General features: G+C 64.5%; 2 protein-coding genes across 2 annotated transcripts; both read right to left on the bottom strand.

Annotated features, from left to right (window-relative positions):
• Positions 1-3,232: 3,232 nt before the first annotated feature.
• CDC6 (cell division cycle 6) lies at positions 3,233-6,743 on the bottom strand. The gene is made up of 12 exons (XM_034070160.1): positions 6,725-6,743; positions 6,323-6,509; positions 5,933-6,139; positions 5,650-5,849; positions 5,354-5,517; positions 5,125-5,231; positions 4,870-5,003; positions 4,690-4,790; positions 4,522-4,586; positions 4,199-4,398; positions 3,893-4,033; positions 3,233-3,664 (listed from the first exon to the last, which is right to left on the bottom strand). The coding sequence occupies exons 2-12, from the start codon at positions 6,498-6,500 to the stop codon at positions 3,575-3,577; spliced, it is 1,587 nt and encodes a 528-aa protein (XP_033926051.1). The 5' UTR covers positions 6,501-6,509; positions 6,725-6,743; the 3' UTR covers positions 3,233-3,574.
• Positions 6,744-7,383: 640 nt separating this feature from the next.
• On the bottom strand, positions 7,384-13,259 carry WIPF2 (WAS/WASL interacting protein family member 2). The gene is given in 9 exon segments (XM_034070334.1): positions 7,384-8,484; positions 9,215-9,316; positions 9,414-9,623; positions 10,691-10,907; positions 10,909-11,351; positions 11,728-11,853; positions 12,007-12,139; positions 12,559-12,667; positions 13,195-13,259. Coding segments are annotated over 8 exon segments (1,329 nt in total). The 5' UTR covers positions 12,616-12,667; positions 13,195-13,259; the 3' UTR covers positions 7,384-8,443.
• Positions 13,260-21,187: the final 7,928 nt, after the last annotated feature.

The following is a 21,187-nucleotide window of genomic DNA, read 5'->3' as shown; positions in this document are numbered from 1 at the left end:
GATGGGGGAGCGGGGGGGGGGGGCACCGGAGGGGGGGGTTCAACGAGCGGCGGCCGCGGCCATTGCGAGTCATGTGCTCGCGGGGAAACTTTACCCGGGGCTGGGCCGGGCGCGGCGGCGGCGGCGGCGGGCGGGGACCGAGCGGAGGCCACGCCCCCTCGTTCAGGCCACGCCCCTCGTACAGACCACGCCCCTTCGGCCCCCCACGCCCTTCGCGCAGGCCACGCCCCTTGCCCTCGCCAGCGAATGGGAGGCCGCGGTGGGCGGGGCCTCCGCTGCCTTGGAACTCTTTGAAGTCTCCAGAAGGCGGAAGGGGAGAAAGTGGGTGCGCGCGCCGCGCGGGGGGGGGGGGGGGGGGGGGGGGGGGGGCTCTTAAAGGGGCCGCGCATCATAAATCCCATTGCCCTGCTCCTTCTCCTCGTCCATGGAAGAGTGCGATGGATACCGGATGGGGGTGCGGGGGGGAAGGAACCACCCAGGGAGAGTGGAGGGGGCTCCAGCGCTGTGGGGGATACACACGATGTCCCCAGGGTCAGAGGGGCAGGGCATGGTCCTCCTGCATGGGCTGAAGTCAAGGGGGTGAAGGAGCCTTTACCACCTGCCTGCCCCCAGCAAAGCCACTGACCCCGAGGACAGGGATATGGGCACAGCTGCTGCTGCAGTCCTGATTCCCTCTTCCCTACCAGGGTGACAGCTCTGGCACCTCTGTGTCCCACAGATTCTCACCAGGTCACCCACCTGCATCCCATTGAGGGCACACGGGATTAAGGCAACTTTGCTGTGAAAAGGGAAAGCAAAAGGAGAGCTGCAGCCCGAGGCAGCCCTGGCCCAACCTCATGCCCCAGGCTGGCTCCTACAGGGTCCCTGGGGCCACCCAGAGCAGTGCTCCTGTGCCTCAGTTTCCCCTCTATTCAAGGCAGAGTGAGGTGGGATCCCCGGGCCCGGTGTGTGCACCCAGAACCCGGCACAGCCCCGGCCCCCTCCCCAGCACGGTGGTGCTGCCGCTGCGGCGAGGCCCAGGCGCCGGCATGTGCTCAGCCCAGAGGAATGTGCCAAATCACTGCCAGATGTGCACAGAGGCCACCCCACCGCCCCCTCCAGGGCCCACCGGGCACCAGGGACCTGGCAGCACCCCACTGTGGGGCTGAACCCCCCATTGCCAGCATCCTGCCTACCCACAGCTCCCAGTCCCAGCCTGCCCCACGGCGTCGGGGTGCCGAGGTCCAGCGGGAGGACATGGGTGCCGGGGCATAGACAAGAGGTGCCGCGGGCACAGGGCAGCGTCCCCGGTGCCCTGCAGCGCTCCCCCGGTGCCACCATAGTGGGGTCATGTGGGGTCCTGCCCCGCACCCCAGCACCGGTGCCCACAGGAGCGCAGCCGAGCGGAACGGGGCTGTCAGATGGAATCTGGGTGCCGGCGGTGACGCCGCAGCGGGAGGCGGCCGTGCCCGACACGTGGCTGCTTATGTAAGGAGAGTGCACGGGAGGACAGCGATGGCCGGGGCACCGGGGACACCACCGAGGGGCACCGGGGACACCACCGGGGGGCACCGGGGACAGCACCGAGGGACACCGGGTCCCCACGGAGCACGTGCGGCCGGACACGCACACAGAGGGCACAGACGTGTGCGGGAGCAGGGGGATGTGGGCCGTGTGCTGGGGTCGGGGGGACAGGGCCCTGCTGGCCCCTCAGCCTCCCCTTGCTGCTGTGGGGCCGAGGGTCCGAGGTATGCAGAGGTGTCCCCGCACCGCAACGGTCTCAGCGTGGTGCTGCCGGCCCCGCTCCAAGCGGTGCTGAGCGGCTCCGGCCCCGCTCCGAGCGGTGCTGACGGCTCCGGCCCTGCACCGAGCGGTGCTGAGCGGCTCCTGCCCCGCACCGAGCGGTGCTGAGCGGCTCCAGTCCCGCACCGAGCGGTGCTGAGCGGCTCCAGTCCCGCACCGAGCGGTGCTGAGTGGCTCCGGTCCCGCTCCGAGCGGTGCTGAGCGGCTCAGCTCATCCGTCTGCGCTATTGATTTCTCACGCACTGCAGCAGAGAGCAGAGCCAGGGCTGGCACGGCCCCGAGCCACGTTCCCACGTCCCTGTGCCACCCCACTGTCCTTGTCCCCACCCTGCAGACGGCACCAGCACCCTCCAGCCTCACCATAGCAGTGGGTCTGGTACCCTCCATGCCCTGCCTGTACAGCCAGCACCATGGTGGGCAGAGGGGGGATGTGGGAAGCAGGGCACCACGGTGCCCACCCGTGTCACCAACACGTCATTGTGGTCACACACGCTGCCAGCCACTTCCTTCCGGCCAATGCCATCCTGTGCCATGGGGCTGCATCATGGGCACAGGGCAGGATGCAGCGGCTGTGGATGGGGAGAGCAGGGACCCCTCTGGCATCCCCAGCTCTGCCCATGGGGATGCTGGTACCACCTCAGCCCCATGGATGGGTGTCAGTGCTGGGGCTCCCCATGTGTGAGGCCTGGTGAGGGACCGGGGACACAGGCTGGACTCAACCCATGTTCCCCCCCTGTGCTGCTGCCCATGTCTGACACCAGCAGCTCTGTTATAAATAGCCCTGTGGCAGCAATGGGCTAAGCCATGCTCAGGACCCGGCTGGGGCCATCACCTGCCCCCAGCATCACCTCGGTTTCCCCAGTGCTCCCCACACTGCAAGTCCCTGTGCACGGGGCCTGCCCTATCCCCAGTGTCCCCTGGCACAGCAGAGGCAGTGCCCCAATGGGGGGGTGGGAAAAGGGGACTGCACCAGGACACCCAGTTCAGTATTGGCCTCCTGCACCATCCCCAAGCTCCACTGCAGCACTGGGACACAGCTGATGTCCCCGCGTCCTGCATCCCATGGGGACAGCATCAGGACAGGGCCACCCCATGGGGACAAAGGAAACTGAGGCACACGGGGGGGACCCAGGCCCCCAGCAGCATGGGGGCAGCGCTGGATGAGATGGGCAGAGGTGGGGTGAGAGGGCTGGATGTGGGGCACGGATGCAGCCTCATCCCCTCCCTGGCTGGGCCCCCCCAGCTCACGGAGCTGCAAAATGAGGTCAAAGTGTCTATTATTTAACACAAGCAGAGGAGCCGAGGCCAGGAGCTGGGGGGGGAAGCCCAGGAGGAAAGGGGCTGGGGGAAGCCGGGGCTGGGCCCCACAGCCATAGGGGCAGGAAGGGAATGGGGGGTGCAGAGGCAGGAGCCAGCACTGAACCAGAACACAACTTTATTAAAAGCAGGAGATAGAGGGGGCCCCCCCTGTTGTTGTCCCCACCTCCATCCCTGCACCCAGCTCTGCTCTGAAGGACTGATGTTCCCATAGCCAGGAGCCCCATAAGGCTCCGAATGAGCCAGGAGCAGCCATGGCCACAGCTCAAAGCAGGGAGCAGCACCAGCATCCCTCGTGCCCCACAAATAATGATGACAATACATTAATAACATTAATAATATGACTAAAATCACCCCAGACCGAGGGCAGGATGGGCACATGAGGGCTGAGGCCTCCAGGAGCCATTGCCCTGCTCCTGCCATGACCCAACCAAACCCCACTGGCACCAGAATCCCACCCGCGGTCATGGGGAGGCTACTGCAGGTCCTGGGCCAGGATGCTGCCCATCAGCACCGCGTCCTGCAGCGTGTGTTCCACTGCTGCTTGATCCAGCTTCAGGGAGACCTGGTGAGAGATGAGAGGGGGTCAGTGCCCCAGTGCCCTGCTGCCGGACCCCTGCCCCACTGCTGGACCCCTGCCCCACTGCTGGACCCCTGCCCCACTGCCGGACCCCTGCCCCACTGCCAGACCCCTGCCCCACTGCCGGACCCCTGCCCCACTGCTGGACCCCTGCCCCACTGCCGGACCCCTGCCCCACTGCTGGACCCCTGCCCCACTGCCGGACACCGGTACCTTGGCCAGCCGAGCCTCTTTGGCCTTCTTCATCTCGAGGATGCCGCGGGACTCCAGGAGGGTGACAAGGGACAGACACTCGGCCTGATCCACAGCAGGGAGCTGCTGCCGCCGGCAGACCTGGCTGTAGGTGTCGTAGAGCTGGAGCAGACAGAGCAGGAGTTACCCATGGGCTGCTGCATCCAATGGAGACCCCAGGGACACAAACCTGCTCCCTGCAGCCAGCCCAGGGAGGGTCCCACCACTACCACCATCACCATCACCACCATCACCACCACCATCACCATCACCACCATCACCACTCACCTTCCCCAGCGTCACCTCCTGCACGCGCAGGTGCCGGGTGAGCAGCAGCAGGGAGCAGAGCAGCACCTTCTGCTGCAGGGGGAAGGAGTCTGGGGTGCCCCGGCCCCCCGGTGCCAGCCGGTCCCCAAACACCTCTGAGATCACACGGGAGATGTGCAGGAGCCCCACGCGCTTGGGGACTGGGGGTGCTGGGGAGTCTCCTGTGGGGCAGAGAGGGGACCTCAGGGGGAGGAGAGTGGCAGCCCCAAAAGAGCCCCCAGACCCCCATTGATTCCCCCCCCAAGGTTTTGGGTCCATCTCTGTGCCCAACAGCAGCCACTCACCCCCAGGCAGTGGCTTGAGCAGCGTTTGGCTCCGCACCTCCAGCTCCACCATCTCCACAGCGCGCCTGGGGAGAGACAGCCCTGAGCACCCAGCACCAGCACCCCCAGTGTGGGGCTCACAGGGGTACCCCAGCTCTGGCACTGCTGGGGTTTGGGTCCAGCACTGACCTGCAGATATCCAGAGCCTTGCGAGCATCACCAGAGACAGCAGAGACCTTTCGGGCGCAGAACTGGAGCGCGGCAGCATCCAACACGGGGTCACCGGCCACCTACCAGAGCACCAGGTACCATCAGTGCTGCTGCCTGCATGGCTGAGCCCCCACCGTGTGTCCAGCCCCGTGTCCCTACCTGCCCCAGCCGCTCCTGCAGGATGCTGCTGAGCTGCTCCCTGGTGTAGGGTGGGAAGTGCAGCAGCTGGGGGCTGCCGTGGGCACCAAGCCTGGCCAGGCTGCGGTCCGTCAGGTCCAGGGCATTGGCCATCCCTGTGGGCACAATGCAGTGAGGTGAGGAGGGAGCGGGGGGCCAAAGGAAAACCCCTTCAGCCACCACAATGCAGGGCAGGAGGTCCCCAGGTTGGGCAGCATCACGGTGCTGTGCACTCACCAACAAGCACAAGCCTGGAGCTGGGCAGCCGGGGCCACTCGAAGAGGGTGTAGAGCACATCCTGCCCCTTGCTCTCCAGCTGGTCCAGCTCATCCAGCACCAGCAAACTGCGATGGAGGAACCCACGTGAGCCCCAGCTCTGCCCCTCGCAGCTCCCTGAGCAGGGGAAGCTGCCCCTGGGGTCCCCACTCTTGGGGTATCCCAATGCCACCCCATGCAGGGAACTCACACCATGGGCCCTGGGGCCGTCAGGCTCTTCTCCAGGCTCCGCAGACCCTCCCGGCCGGTGGCCCAGGGCAGACCCAGGGGCTGTGCCATGGAGGGGAAGACGCAGGAGGGGCTGCGCAGGGACATGCAGTTCAGGACAATGGTTGTGCTCCCAGACAGCTCATCCTGCCGGGAATGGAGCGTTAACACCAGCCACAACCCACTGCCCTCACCCATGTGGTGCTCCCCTGCCAGCCTGCCCCACCAGCACCCCAGGGGGGCTCATCCCACCCCTATCTGCTGCTGGGACCCCCGCACCTTGCAGTCGAGCAGGACCCGGCTCAGACAGGCTGTTTTCCCTGTGCCAGGGGCTCCGGAGATGTAGAGGCTGCCAGGCCGGCGCCTGCAGATGTGATCCCGCAGGAACTGCTGGATGATGCCCATCTCCCTCTCCCTGGCATGGAGCCGGTCGGGCACAGCCGAGTGCAGCACCCGCTTTGCCTGCTGGTAACTGGTGCCTGTGCCGGCAATAGGGAGGATTCAGGGATGGGGGTAACGGGGCTCCCTGATCAGCCCCATCCGGCTCCCTGATCCCACTCACCTTCCTGCCGGAAGAGCCGGGCGCGGGCCGGCCTCGAGCTCCGGGGAGTCTCCTGCCCCCCACGCCATGGGGCCGGTCCGGGGCTGTTGGGCTTCTCGGGGGAGGCCGGGGGGTCCCCGAAGAGCAAGCGGCGGCCCTGGTTCTCCTTGCTGCGCTTGGCTGGGGAGCAGGGCAGGGCGCGGGGCACGTTGCAGAGGTTGTCATCACCTGCGATGGGTCAATAGAGGGGGTGAGCACATGGGCCTGGGCCAGAGGCCATTGGTGACACGGGGCCGCCTGCCATGGGGGAGGCTTCGTGCTTCACCCTTCCCAGGGGAGGCCACAGCCGCCCTGCCCCATGGCCCAGCCCCACAGCAGCTCAGGAAGGGGATGAGCCCCCCCAGCCCTCACCCAGGCGCTTGCGGGGGCTCAGAGGCAGCGCCTCGGTCCGGGGTGGGCCCGGGTCGGGATCCGCGGCCCCGGGGGAAGCGGAGCCGCTCTTGGCCGGGGTGGGGGGGATGCGGCGGCCGCTCCTGCGGCGGGGGAAGCCGATGGTGCTCTGGTGCTGAGCGCTGCGGGTGCTCATCATGGCGCAGCTCTGCGGGCGGAGGGGGACACCGGTTACAAGGGGGACAGAGGGGCACCGGTCCGGAGGGAGCCCCGCAGCCCCCCCGAGCCCCACGTCTCGGCCCCTGACGCTGTCCCGATCCCGGTCCCCATCCCCATCCCTGTCCCGGTGCCCATCTCAATCCCAATCCCGTTCCCAGTCCCGATCCCGATCCCGATCCCAGTCCCGGTCCCCCCGTTACCAACCTTCTGGCGCCAACTGAGCCTCAGCTCCACGGTTCCCGCCACCAGCCCGACCTGGCCCCGCCCCCTCCCTCTCCATTGGCTGCGGTGCCGCCGCTGAGACCAATCACAAAGCTCAGAGTCCCCTGCACCGCCCCCGGAGGGGGCGTGGCCACCGAGGAGCCAATGGGAAGGGGAGCCCGAGGTCTGGTGGGCGGGGTAGTGGGCGGCGCGCGGAGCATGCTGGGAGGGGTAGTCTGCTGGGGCTGGGTCCTACTGCCCGCCGAGCCGAGCATCCCAATGGTCCCAGTGTCCCCACTCCTGCTTCCCAATGGTTCCAGTGCCCCCAGTCCTGCTTCCCAATGGTTCCAGTGCCCCCACTCCTGCTTCCCAATGGTTCCAGTGCCCCCAGTCCGGCTTCCCAATGGTTCCAGTGTCCCCAGTCCTGCTTCCCAACGGTTCCAGTGCCCCCAGTCCTGCTTCCCAATGGTTCCCATGTCCCCAGTCCTGCTTCCCAACGGTTCCAGTGTCCCCAGTCCTGCTCCCCCACACTCTCACTGCCCCAATCCTGCCTTCCCAATAGCCCCCGTGGTTCCACCATTCCCAGCCCCACATCGCTGCCCCCAGCCCCAAAGAGTGAAGGGATCCTTCCCCCCCCCCCCAGGTGCTCCTGAGCAGCCACATCTCTTTATTACTTTTATTTAAATGCCATTTCCAGCTCCTTGGGGTTAATTCAGTCCCCTCTGAACCCAACCCCCGCTGGGGGGGCTGCCAGCGCTGGGGGAGAACCTTTGTATTGAACACTTACTTACGGGGGGGGGGGCTCGTCCTCCAGTGCACCCCTCACCCCACCTCACTCCAACCTCCATAGAACCCCCCAAGGAAGCACAAGACAGGTAGAGGGGAGGGGTTAGTACACCCACAACGCCCCCCCACCTCTGGTAGTACAAAAGAGATCAGTAACTACAGTTAATATCCAGCCCCCCCCCAGCACAGTGAGGAATGCCAGAGAAACCAGCCCGGTACCAACAGTGGGGACAGGGGTAAGGCAAAACGTCAGCCGGAGCCCCCAACCCCGGCACAGGTCCCCCCATCACCTAAGAGAACAAATACCCCCCCCAGTAACAGCAGCCCCAGTTTGCTCCATGGATAATTAGTGTTTTCCCGTTAAAATGCTCCAGTTCGGGAATTCAGCGTTAAAAGCCGGGTGCCTCCTCACCCCATCCAACCCCAGTGCTGTGGGAAGGGGTTGGGGGGGGGAGCAGGAAGGGGGGTTCCCACTCACCCCCTGCTCCTCCACTGGCTCCTGTGCAAAACAGCAATCGGCTGTGCCGGGATAAGGAAGCTCCATCCCAACATCCCGGCTGCTCCCGGTGATCCCGCAGCACATCCAGCTCCTGCCCTATCCCAACTCCTCTCCAAGCCCTTGCTCTGCCCCAGGGAATCGGGCACTGAGATACCCCTGGTCCCGACAGGCTCTGCCCCAAGTCCTTGTGCCTGGCTCCCAAGCTGCAGCGGGATACCAGGAACCCGGGATCTGTGATGAGGGAGGAGGGAAGGTCCCATTTGTCCCGGGGGGATGCATAGATGAGGATGGAGGGAGCTGGGCTGGAGGAAGCCGCTCGTCCCGGAGAACCAAAGACGCTGGGAGATTCTCATGCAGGGAGGTGGGGAGGGTCCGGAGGAACGGGAAGGAGGTCTCCATGTGTCTGCTCAGGATCAATCCGTGTGTGCAGCCCAATTTCACCTGGGGATGGGGGGCAGAGGGGGGGCCCCACGTGTAGCTGGAAGACAAAAGCTCAATGAAAGCACAGCCTGCACCATGGCATCTGCCATATCCCCGTGTGCCAGCCCTGGGCCAGGGTCTCCATCCCACCTCCATTCCCTCCTCCACATGCCCACAGCAGCTGCCTCCTCCTCCCCTCCCTCCCCGCTCCATGCGGAGATCCAGAGGCTGGGATTAGCGCCTGGCACCAGCCGCTGCAGCAGCACCAGAGCTCCGGGCTCTTCAAATCCACATTAAACATTCATTGCTCTAAAAATAGCCGAGCATCCCGTTCTCCCGGAGTCTCCTGCGGGATCCGCAGGGCTGACGTGCAGCAGAGGCTCACCAAGGGCACTCTGCTCTGCTGGCAGCACTGGGATGCAAAAGGGGGGGTTCTTCACCCCCAAATCCCTGCCCAGCACCGGTCTGGCAGCAGGAGCAGCTGCTGGGCTCCTGGAACCACTCCAGCACCAAAGGTGCTCAGCATAGGCAGGATTGAGCCCTGCAGCATTTCTCTGTGCAGGCTGCCTTGGGGACTCAGAGGACGTGGATCAGGAGCCTGGGGCTCAGAGAGGCTCACGCCAGCCCCTGCACGACCCACCCTGAGCAGGGACAAAGAGGACAGCACTGGCCATAGCTGCTCTGCTGGCACCTCCTGCCACCCTGGAGCATGCAGGAGGGGAGCAGGGACTGTGGGACACCTCCTCCTCCTCCTCCTCCTCCTCCTCCTCCTCCTCGTCCCCCCTTACCTCTGTTCGTTTTGCTGGGGTAGATTCTCTGGAAGTATTTATATTCTTCTGGGGCTGGGAAGTCTTCAACGGGATGAAAGGAATATTTGGATTCAAAGTCATCTGCAGAGAAAGGGGAACAAGGAGCAGGTCAGGGTCTGGATGGGATCCAAAGGGTTCCCCCGCCCCCCTCAGCTCAGCCCCACAGGGTCCCACTCACCCAGGAATGCTCTGACGGTGGCAATGGAGTCCCGGTGCCCGTTGCGCAGCGGCGGCGGCGGCGGGGGGGGCCCGGCCGGTGTCCTGGTGGGGGGCGGCGGTGGCTTCCCCCGGCTGGGGGGCTCGGTGGAGCCATGCAGTCTGTAGGGGGGTGGAGGGGGGGGCGCATCCCGCCCCCCATTGCGCAGCAGCGGCGGAGGGGGCGGCGGAGCTGCAATGAGAGCCGGGTCAGTGCCTGCCAAGGCTCTCGGCATCCCCAGGGCAAACCCTCCCTCCGGCTGCAGGGCCAAGGACATCCTCCGAGGAAGCTTTCCAGGCCGGCAGCTGAGCCAGAGCGGCCAGCGGCCAGCCCGGCCGGACAGGGATGCTCCCACACCTCCCACAGGAGACCTCCTGCTTGCTCACATGGACATTGCTGCATCAGCCTGTGCCCCTCGGCTGCTCCCAGCCTCTGCACAGGGGATCCAAGGAGCCCAAACACATGAGGCTTTGAGGGCAACTCCACGTAGAGGCAAGATGCTGCCTGCCAGGCTGGGAAACCACATCCCCCCTGCCAGCGAGGTGGTGACAGCACCACAGCCCCTCTGACCCACCTCCTGCTCCTGCCCAGCCTCCCACGGGTGCAGGGGCAGCTCATGCCCCTCATTAGGCTAATTACAGCCAGACTGAGGGAGCGGATCCCCAGCTGTGGCTCAGAGGAGGGATGCTGGCAGGGGACCAGGCGGGAGCTGCGGTCTGGACACGGAGCCCAGGAGCGTATGGGGATGGGGGGGGGGGGCACTGGGATGAAGCCATCGCTGCTTCCAGCTCTGGAGGAGCCAGAGCAGTTCCCAAGGGCCATGGGGCAGTGTCCAACTGCATCACCATGGGAAGGGCTTCTCCCTGCTCTGCCCCAGCTTTCTGTCACCAAGCCAGTGACATTCAAGCTCAGGGGAGCAGCCACAGTGTACACGGCTCCGGCTCCACCGTGTCCTCACCTCCCACCCCAGGGGGATGCAGCAACCTCTCAGGCAGGAGCTGCACAGCCACAACCCACCAGCAGCATCAGGCCTGAAAGGAGCTGGATAACCAGGACAGGACCAGGGACATGGATTAAACCTGGCAGTGAAGCTACTGCCCCTGCTCAACCCCTACACCAAGGAGAAGCCTCAGTGCACCCTGGAGCTCACTCTTCCCCCAGCATCTCCTACCAGCCCCCAAACACCCCATGGGCAGGACCCAGCACAGCTGCTCCTAGGCACCAAAGGAGCCTGGTCCAGCAGAGCAAAGGGTTCTTACCTGCTCCCCGGCTGGGGGGGTCTCTGGCTGGAGGAGGGGGGCGACTGCTCTGGAGAGATGGGGAGGCTGAAGCGGGTGGCAGCGGTGCCAGACCCCGCACGGGGCCCGGTGCCTTCCTGTGCAAGGAGTTGTGTCTCTGCGGCAGCTCCGGGGCGGATTCATTTATGGGGCTGGAAGGGCCATTGGGGACACTGGGGGGCTGTCGATAAGGGGGGGGGCGGGGGTGCGAGGGACTGGCCCTGAGCCCCTGCCCCAGTCCGGATGCTGACTGGGGAGGGGGGGGGTTTGATGGGTGGTGGGGCCGGGGGCCCGTCCCTGCCGGGGGGCAGGCGCTGTCCGGGGGTTGGCGGCAGCGGCTTCTCCCGGTTGTAGGGTGAGACCTTGGCGCTGTGCGCGGGGGGGGGCGCCGGGGGGGCGGCGGCACGGCGGCCCGGGGGGGGGGGCGGGGGGGCGGACGAGCTGTGCTTCATGCCGGTGCTGCCGGCAGCGGGGGGACGGGACAGGTCCGGCAGCGACGGCCTCTGTGTGCGCGGCAGCTCCGGTGGTGAGCTCCGGCTGTTGTCGGCATCATCCTGGGGTCGGCTGTTGCCGGCGGGCACCGGGGGCCTGGGGGCGGCTGCTCTGGAGCCAGGTACCTGCAGGGTTTGCTTACCCGAGCTGTCTGTGGGGAAGGAGAGCAGAGGGAGGCGGTGAGAGGAGACGTGCGGTGCTGCGGGGCAGTGTGCCCGTGCCGAACGCTGTCTGGCACAGGCAGGAGCTGGCACCGCGCTCAGCCACACACGGCTGCTCTCTCACCACTGCTATGTGCTCTCTGCCTGGCTGGGAGGCAGGCTGCCACAGAGAACAGCAGAGAAAACGCTGTGCAGCACACACAGGGCCCTCCAAGGAGGTCTGTGGTGTGGGTTGCTGCGGCACAGAGCATGAAGCCTGCCCGCGGTCACTCATGGGGTGTTGGATTGCCTCTGAACAGCTGAAATCCTCAACCCCTCCTGCTCCAGGACCTCCCCACACACAAACCACGAGCAGGAGCCCATTACCTGAGCTGTCCTTCGCTCCCACGGGTCGCAGCTTGGGAACGCCGCCTTGGAAGAGGCCTCCCTTCGGCTGGATCGCAGCTGAGCCAGAGCTGTAGCTGCAGCCACCACCAGCACTGCCCTTAGGCTCTGAAAGGAGAGAGGCAGAGAGGTTAAGCCTGGCATTAGCTCCTCCAGCAACATGAAGGCACTGGACACCAGAGGGATGAGAGCTCAGAAGCTGTCCCGAAGGACACAGCAGCACCCAGTGCAGGGCTGGGAGCCCCCAGGGACAGGACTCACTCTCCAGGATCGGTGCGCTCCGGTCATTGATCTGTGTCACCTTCCTTAGCTTGGTCCCTTTGCAGATGTCCTGCAGGAGAGCCCCCCGGCCCCGCTGCTCCTCTCGGCTCAGTTTCGGTGCCTCTGTGTTCGCCTGCAGACAAACAGCAGCTCAGCAGCTTGCCTGTGTGCAGCCCCCCTGCCCACAGAGCACACACAGCCCCACTCCCCCTCCCCAGCCCCTGCCAGCAAACAGAGTAATAGGGCTGCCCCAGGTTACGTTGCTCTTCTATGGGGCAAGGTTGAGACCCCATCCTACCCAGACACCACAGCCACGTGGAAGACCCCCAGCTCTCCCCATTGAGCCACCAAGGAGCAGAAGACACTAATGCAAAGAACAGCCACATGCAGCCCCCTGCACGTACAGACCCTGCTGTGAGGGAAACTGAGGCACAGCCCGGGGACCACCTGAAGCTCTCATAGGCCGGACATGAGGAGGCCAGAGGCAACACAAGCAAGCGGCACCATGCAGAGATGAGTGCCCAGCTCACGGGCAGCAGGAGCAGCTCTCACCTGGCTGAAGGTGGGAGGCGGTGGGGGCCCGGGCGGTGGCGGCGGTGGGATCGGCATCGTGGCCCCACTGCGGTGGCTCAGAGGTGGGGACCAGCCTGGTCACTCATTCCTGTGGGAAGGAGTAAGGGGTCAGGGGCAGGAAGGGAAAGCTGGAGAGCAGAGAGACACGGCCCCAGGCCGGTGTGCTCCTGCCCTGTGCTGTGGCTCCCAGCACCATGGAGCAGCAGAGGTGGGAGCCAGCACCATCCCCTACCCCAGTGAGCAGGGCCCCCACCCAGCACAGAGCCTGAGCTAAGACCCAGCACATTCCCCACACAAGCACCTTGGAGAACCAACCCTGCACCATGAATCCAGCTCCTTTACTGCAGCCAGAGATTGCTCCCATGGAAAAGGAGCCCAAAGCCTCTGCTGGCAGCAGCACCAGGGCCAGCCCTGGCACACGTCCCCGGCAGACACCAACGCCACTAAACCTGGCACCAGATCACCCCACAGGCTGCCTGCACCCCGCTCCATTTACACAACTCTAAAGCACCCCTGGAAGCTGCAATGAAACCACCTCTGCTCACATCAACCTCGTGATGTTTCAATCCATCTCATCCCAAGGCCAGAACCACCCTGCCCCACACCACAGCTCACCCAGGATGGGTCCCAGTCCTCCCAGTGCTTCACCAGTGGTGCTCCACAGAGCCCAGCAGCTCCGGGCAGTGCCAGAGACTGAGCAGGGAGGAAGCAGGGACAGGAAGAGCCTGAATCACCCGGAGGTCACAGGATGGGCCCTTGGCAGCTCGTGCCTCTGACAGCAGCGCACAGGCAGGGCTGTCCCAGCAGCATGGATAGGAATGTGGTGACTGGAGGCCTCACTCCAGCAGGTTCAGGTGCTCGGGGCAGGGTGAGGCAGGGGATAAATGCCCCTTTCTGCACCAACACCTGCTCCCTAAGCACTGCAGTGACCACAACACCAGCACAAGGTGAGAACAGGGAAGTTTCACACCTGAGGCTTCCAACTTCCAATCCATGACCTCCAGGGCACACACACACACATCCAGCATGACAGTGAAAGCTTCTTTAGGAGCCAGGCACCAAACCCAAGGTGCTCACCCCTCGAAAATGGCTTCTATCCGGTACTAAAAACCCTTCTCTGACTCCCCTTCTACCAGAGGAGCTACAGGTTACGGAAGCCACGGCACATGGAGGCCAGAGGAAGTGCAGCTCCATCCTTACGTGTCAGACATTCCCACTCCCTGGCACGGCAGAGGTGGGAGAACAGAAGGGGAGCAGCAGCATCACTGCGGTGCCAGCGCCTGCAGTGAACCAGCAGCTCTCTGTGGTTCAGGATAACTAACCCAACAGCAGCTCTGCTTCCAGTGAGGAGCTCCCCACATGTGGACACCCTCAATGGGAAGACATTTCCTGCCTCCATCTCCCAGCCCTTCCGAAGTCACCCGAGATCTCGTGTTCTCTGGTGGCACCGGCCACACCTCTGCAGAGCTGGGAACGAACCTGCCATGACTCACAAGTCCCTGTCCACCAGGGGAGCCAGCTCATTCCTGCCTGTTGGAAACACTTGCCCCCCGCCTGGCTCCGGACCGAGCCTGAAGCCTCACACACGTCCATCAACCCTCCTTCAGCCCCACAGTGCTGGGATGCTCTGCAGGCTGGAACGAGGCCCAGCCAACCCATCCAGCCTGCACCTTTCCCACCAAAGCAGGCTCAGAGGCGGCTCACAACGTGCTCGTCCGGCAGCACCGGGACGTGTTGCAACAGGAATGCTTCACCCCATACTGCTTCCCAGCCCACAGCGGGATGGAAGGGCCGGGATGGCACAAGGGCTGCCAGGGCAGAGGGTGCAGCTGGGGGCACAGGATGGGCAGGAGAGCCCCGGCCTCTCTGGAACCCCAGCAACGTGCCAGGTAATGAGACTCCTGCCTGGGTCTTGTGTGTCACAGGCCTGAGCCAGCACAGGATTGGTGCCAGCCCTGCCGGTTGCCACCTCCACAGCCAACCCATGGGCACACAAACACCTCCTCATCACCACCAACCCCCTACGCTCCCGCTGGTTACTCACAGGGTGACATTCCCACCTCGATGGCACTGGGGTCACCGGAGCTCCCTGACGGCTCCGTGCCAGGGCCACAGCAGGACGGCAGCTGCCAGGACACCAGTCATGACTGGAGGGAAGCACCCTCCTTGGGTCCCCCCACGTAAGCCCCACGTCAGGGGACAATCCCAACGTGACATTACTGCTGGAAGCAGAGCGGGGAGGACAGGGGTATTTCTATCTACAAAGAAACTGTGAGTCATTACCTCCCTGTATCTACCGTGCCCTTCAAAAGCAGCTTTGCACTGAAACCCACATTCAGATCAAGGCTCTGCCCTAGAAGAGCAAGAGGAGGGGGAGGAAGAATCGAAGCTCCAGCAGCTTGAGGAGACACCGAATTCCTGACAAAGGGGTCATTTGGTGTCAGCACACGGCCCCGTTCAGGTTGTGGCTTCCCAGCAAAGGTCACATTGAAAACCCCAACTGGAGAGGCACCGGAGGCAGCCACGGTGGCTGCTGGTTAGTTCATCCCATGAGAAACACCGAGCGCTCCGGGTGGGAAGGTGCCTCTAAAACAAAGCCTAACCCTGCAGTGTCCATGGGGACAGACCCAGCTGATAAAGATTAGGAAGACACAGCTGAATCCCGCAGGAACAAAGCCCCAAGGGGAGCTCCCCAGCACTGCTCATGGCTGGTGTATGCCTGACGGGAACCGTGCCCTTTGGAACAATGCTGCTCCGACAGCCGCCTCCTCCTTTGTTCTTGGGTAGCAGGGATCCTCTCACCCAGCCAGAGCTGCGCTGCTCACAGCTCCCTGTGTGAGGCCTGAATCAGGGCAGGAGAGCCCCCAGAGCTCTGGGGCAGGTTTGCCCCTTGGCTTTCCCTGGGACATGAAAGCCCAAACCCAAGGAAGCAGTGAGGAAGCTGAGGGCAGGGAACGTGTGAAGAGCTCTTAGGGCAGGGAGCTCACGAAGCGACGTGACCCTGCAGAGAGCTGCTGCTCAGCAGCCACACTGGACCCTCACCACCACCACAGCAGCGTGTCCCCTGCCAACCCTGCCTTCACACCCCTGTGAAACCCCAGGAGTGTGCCATTCAGCAGCCCCTCGCCCATAAACCGGCTGTAGTAGCCAGAGCTGGCCGGGATGAGCCTACATGGCACGTTTTTCCAGCCCTCATTTGCTGAAGGGAGATGAAATGTCTCCTGCAGCACAGCAAGCAAAGCAGCCCCAGCTCCTGCTCGCCCCTCGGGGGGCTCTGCTGCTGTAGCAGGACAGGAGCAGTGACCTTCAGCCTTCCAGAGGGATTTGGGTGCTGTGGCAGGTTTGTGTTTCACAGCTACGAGCCTGCATTTGCACAGGAGATGAAGCTGCATCCTCAGGGAGGCAGCGCCTTTGAACTGCAGATCAAGAGGAATTTCCAGCCCTCTGATGTCTGCAGAATGCAGCTGCACCGGTTTGGGGATGGCTTCCAAGGCTGGACCTCTGAAACACCCTCCCTCCCTCCTGCCTCGCAGGAGCCTTTATCCTCCACCTCATGCCAAGCCTGAGCGGAGCCCGTCCTCCAGAGGCTGAACCTGTGCCCGTTCCGAACGTGGGGGCTCCGGCTCCGAGGATGCGACATCAATAATTCATCCTGTGAGACATCAGCACAGGCCTTGAGGTCACACAGGCTTTTAAAGCCCTCTCGGCTGCATGGAGCTCAGGAGCTGCCATCTCCATTTGGAGCTCCGGGTGCATCTCTGCGTGCAGACACCGCAGCCCCGCGGGACTCAGCCGCTCTCCATCAGCCACAACCCACGGCACTGACAACACCTTCTGCACAAACCCCTCCACACCACAGCTCCGGATGCCTCCGGCCTCAATGCCGCAGTCAGGCTGCCCTTGAGCAGCTTTCCACCCAGCTCCGCTCGCCTGGCAGAGGAAACCTTTAATCAGGAGCAAGGAATCACAGCCTGACGTTTGGCTGCAGCACAGGGCAGGAAAAGCCCATCCCAGGAGAGCCCAGAGCTTTCCCTGCCTCTCCCCATCCCATGTGCCAGGCGAGAAGGGAAAGGAAACCAGGGAGGGAGAGGATGGCAGCCGCAGGAACCGCTCTGAGCACTGCTCTGAGCACTGCTCTCCGATGGACACCTCCAATTGTTCCAGCGGGAGGAAGCAGTGGGAGACGTGAGGACTTCCCGACGGCTGCACCGTGACCCACGGCTGGGAAGAACGTGCTGCGGGGCCCACGCCTCGCAGAGAACAATGCACTCAATGGGAAGCAGCTCCTGAGCCTGGTGCTCTGAGTGCAGAGCTCACATTAAAATGACTTCTTAGCAACTGCCCTCACCGCAGGTCCCAGCATCCTCTGTGTGTTTAGAGGGAACGGAGCTGGATGGAGCCAGCGGAGCTGGGAGCTCCTTGAGGTGGCTTCAGGCTGCTCCAAGCAGGATGGGGAGCAAAGAAAAGCTCCAGCCGCTTCCAAGAGCCTTGGGAAGTGGCTGAGATGCTACCAGCAAAGTGCAAGGACAGCGAGGAAACCTGCAGCTCTGGAACCTGACAGGGCACGAAGTTATCTGGCAAGCAGCAGCAGATGCTCCATGGCAGCAGCATCAGGCTCCAGCTCCAGCTCCAGCCTGCCACCCCGAGCTGATGCTGTCACTACTGCAGCAGGTCTGAGCCAGGGACAGCACAAAGGCAAACACAGCACATTAAGTGGATGGCACAGTGCTACCAAACCAAGCACCATGGTCTGCCCCGATGCAGAGAGCTTGGTTAAAACCGTGAACCAACCTGTCGAAAACCCACTGCCACACGGCTGGAGGCTGCTGTCCCCAGCTGGGCCTTTAAAGTCCCGCGGGCCTGGCTCCAGCTTAAACCCCTGTACCAGCCTCTGCCTGGGTTTAAACACTCAGCTCAAACACCCCTGAGACCTTGCTGTGCCCCTGCACCCTTTGCTCTGCAGGGCAGTGCCCAGGGCTGGGCTGGTCCCCCCCTCCGGCCCAGCCAGGAGCCTGCAGGACCCCCAGTGGGGTCTCTCCCACCCCCTACCAGGTATCTGTGATGCTCCCTCCCTCCTCCTCTGCTTGAGGGGAGGCCGAGGACAGAGACCTCCAGCTCTGGTCCCCATTGCCAGGCTCTGCCTCCTCTTGTGCAAGAGCTGCTCCGTGCCCGGCTGCAGGCAGCAGCCCTGAAGGGATGAGCAGAGCCCGGCCTGAGGTCTCCTGCTGCTCCACAGCACCCGGCCAAGTGTTGCCAGGGTTTTCCTAGGCAAAGGCCAAGCAGGGATGCACCAGCTCCACATCCAGAACACACAGAGCAAGGAACCGAGGCAGAGTGCAAGTCACTGGGAGGTGCCTGCTGGAAGGGAGCAGTCCCCACCGCAGGATAAAGTCACCCCAAAGCCACAAAGGCCTCGCAGAAAGGAAGCAGCCACTCAGAAACCCATCCCGGACTGCTTCTAAACCACTTAACTGGCTAAAGAAACACATCTCACTGTTAAGCAGGTCTGTACTTGGAGTCATAAAGAGAACACCAATAAGCTGCCATCGAACCCCCAGCACTTGAGGGTTACTTTGGGGCAGATGCTTGGTGTCTGTGCAAGACCCTAAGGCTGCAGAAGCCTCCCAGAGGGGCTCAGAGCAAGCAGAGCTTTGCTGAAGGTGCTGAGGGCCTGGCCCCAGTGTCCTCACTGCAGCAGCGGGAGGGGGGAGCATGAAGGAAGCCAAGGAGCCCCGGAGCTCTCGGAGCCTCTCTCAGCTGCTCTTAGGGCACTGGGGGCCAAGAACACACTGCACATCTGCAGAGGGACAGCAGGGACTGCTCCGAGATGGGCCCAGCAATGGGCTCTAACAGACACAGATGCAGTGACAGGGTCCTTGCGGATGCAGCCGTGTCCCTCCCAGCTCCAGCCAAAGTCACCGGCACCCCCGGGCCCCCGAACCAGGCTCCAGCCCAGGCTGTAGGGAAGGAAACAGCATTGGTGCTGCAGGAACGTGCCCATCACCCTGTCCTGAGCAGGACACTGGAGTGCAGCAGCAGCTGAATCCCAGCACGGTGCCCACAGGCCCCCATGGTCCAGCCTACCGGGATCCACACTGTGAGCTGCATCCATAGCCCCAACCTGCTCCCGTTGGGAAAGGGAAGCTCCCTGCAGCCTCCCCCCTGCCCTGCCGGTGCAGCCAGTCCTGCCGAGCAGCAGATCCCTGCGGTTACGGTACCGATGCTGCAGGAGACACCAGAGGAAGGAAAGGGAGCAGGGATGAGGCAAAGAGCACCACGGCCTCGGTGCTGCAGGAGACCCCAGAGCAGGGCTGGGTCACCAGCACTGCAGCCTCCTCCCGGGGCCAGTGATGAAGGAGCCGCTTCAGCTCTGCAAGGACACTTGAATTCCTCACTCCCGCTCACAACAGCAGAGCGAGGAGCAGCCACTGGAGCTGTGCTCGAGCCAGAGCTGCCCTGGCAAAGGCAGCAGGAGAAACCCAACACGCTCAGCCCCTGCTACAAGGGCACTTCCCCCCCGGCTCCCTCCTCCCACCTTTGCTTCCCAACACAAAGCTACTTCTTTGGCAGAGCAAACCCGCCTCCCTTCCAAGCAGCCAGATGTAAGTAAGTAGGTCAGACAAGGACCAGGGCGCCTCGGCAGCAGCACTTTAAAGGGAAGCAAAGTGGGAAGCGAGCCCTGACCTGGAACGTGCGCCCATCACCTCGGTGCTGGGGGGGGGCAGCAAGAGCAGAGGATGCCAGAGCAGCAGCGTGGCACCGTGCACAGACACTGGGGACGGGGTGAGCACCCTGCAGCCTCCCAGTGCAGGCTACTCTTAGTCACATCAGCTCTCTCAAACAGACCCAATTCCCTGGTAAAGGTAGCACCAGTCCCCTGTGGCCGGGCACTGCACAGGCTCAGCATGGCACCGGCTCCGGTTTGCTCGTGGCAGGATGAAGGCAAAGCCGTCCCTCACCCCTCACGGCACAAAGAGGGGTCTGTGCTTCCAGCCATGGGAAAACAGGCTCTGCCTTCGCATTCCAGCAGCAAACCATGGCTGTGAGCGGGAGCACCAGGCTGGCTGCGGGGGGCTCAGCGGTGCCGGAGCCCCTCAGGGGCAGGATGTGCTCCATAGGCTGTGAGGGGCAGAGGATGCGCTCAGCAGGGTGGATTCACGGGCACCCCGAGCCCAGCTCCGCTCCGGCAGCCGCTGCACAGCACACAGCACAGCAGGATGAGGCCGGGCGGGTGCTGCCCGCAGCCAAGTCTGCCAAAGGTAAAGCGAGGCCGCCGTGGGCCGGCGGCAGCGCTCCAAGGCTCGGCTCAGTGCACGGCGGCTGCGATCCCTGCCATCGGTTCCATGCACAGCCTCTGCCTCCACCTGGCCTGAGGACGCTGCTGCACCGGCTCCTGCTGCCGGCCCTACAAACACCTTCCGCCTGGATGCTGCGATGGGATAACCCGGAGCAGAGCAGTCCTGAGGCCTTCAGAGCTGCACATCCGAAGCTGAGGGTCAGGAGGCAGCCGGGGGCTCCTCCTCCTGCATCCCACCCGCAGATGCTGCCCAAGTGCAAGCAGGTCAGAGGGGGATCGAGCAAGGGGGTAACTGGAGCAGAGCCGTGGTTGGGAGCCATGGGGATTCCAGGTTAACCCCCCCCAGAATCAGTGTCTGAGCAGTGCTTGTTAAATAAGTGGGTGGCGAATTCCCCAGCCTCTCTGGGGCTCCCCGGGGTGTGATGGGGCAAACCCCAAACCAGCATCACCCCGAGGAGGGACCACTTACCCAGGCACATGGCTACAACCCCTGCGCTGGGCCCATCCCTGGGCAGTCCCTGTCCCCCCCCAGCCTGAACCCGTCCCCATCCCGGCCGACCCCCCCGATGCGCACCGGGACCCCGCGGACGGGAGCCGGGATGGGCAGGGGCCGCTCCGCAGCTGCGCACGGAGGCTCAGCAGCACCGGTGCAGGGGGGAGGCCGCAGCTCTGCCCCATCCCGGCTCCCGGCGAGCACCGAGCTCCGGCCTTCCCCTGCTCCCGACCCGCGGCACGATCGCGGTCCCGAGGGCCGAGGCCCTGCGCCCGGGGAGCGGCGGAGGCCGCGGCCGCGTTCACCGGCACCGCTGGGGCCCCGCGCTCCGCTTTGCTCAGGGCGTCGGGAGGGACCGGACGGGACCGCGGAGCTCCCTGAGCCCTGAGCCCCGCGACCCCCGGTACAACCGGACACCGGGAGGAGCGCGGAGCCGAGAGGAGGGGGGGAACCGGGAGCAGCGGGACCGAGGAGGGGGGGATCCCCTCAGAGCCCCCCCCGCCGCCATCACCGCTCCAGCGCAGCCGCTCCCACCGGTGGGACCCCCCCGGGCCCCGGTGCGATCGTGTCCCCGGACCCTCCCCGCTCCCGGTTACCCCAGCCCCCCCCGCCCCGCTCCCGGTAACCCCCCCCCGCTCACCGGCAGCCCGCGGCCTCCTCCCGCCGCACCCGGAAACGCGGCCCCACGGCCCCGTCCGGCCTCCAGCCGCCGACAGACAAAATGGCGGCCCCCGCCGGTCCTGCGCCGCCCGGACCGGATGTGGGCGGGGAGCGGCGGGGCCGCGCCGCCATGATGGGGAGGTCAAAGGGGAGGGCCC

Source organism: Melopsittacus undulatus, chromosome 17 (genome assembly GCF_012275295.1).
Source record: "Melopsittacus undulatus isolate bMelUnd1 chromosome 17, bMelUnd1.mat.Z, whole genome shotgun sequence".
Taxonomy (NCBI): domain Eukaryota; kingdom Metazoa; phylum Chordata; class Aves; order Psittaciformes; family Psittaculidae; genus Melopsittacus; species Melopsittacus undulatus.
The sequence above is the reverse complement of the archived record's forward strand: the minus strand, read 5'-3'. Positions and strand labels throughout refer to the sequence as shown.

Coding starts and splice junctions, on each gene's coding strand:
- CDC6 (XM_034070160.1), bottom strand. CDS start 6,500: ATGATGAGCACCCGCAGCGCTCAGCACCAGAGCACCATCGGCTTCCCC. Junction 5,232..5,353: donor ACGGCCCCAGGGCCCATGGT/GTGAGTTCCCTG, acceptor CCTCCATCGCAG/TTTGCTGGTGCTGGATGAGC. Junction 4,587..4,689: donor AAGGCTCTGGATATCTGCAG/GTCAGTGCTGGA, acceptor GTCTCTCCCCAG/GCGCGCTGTGGAGATGGTGG.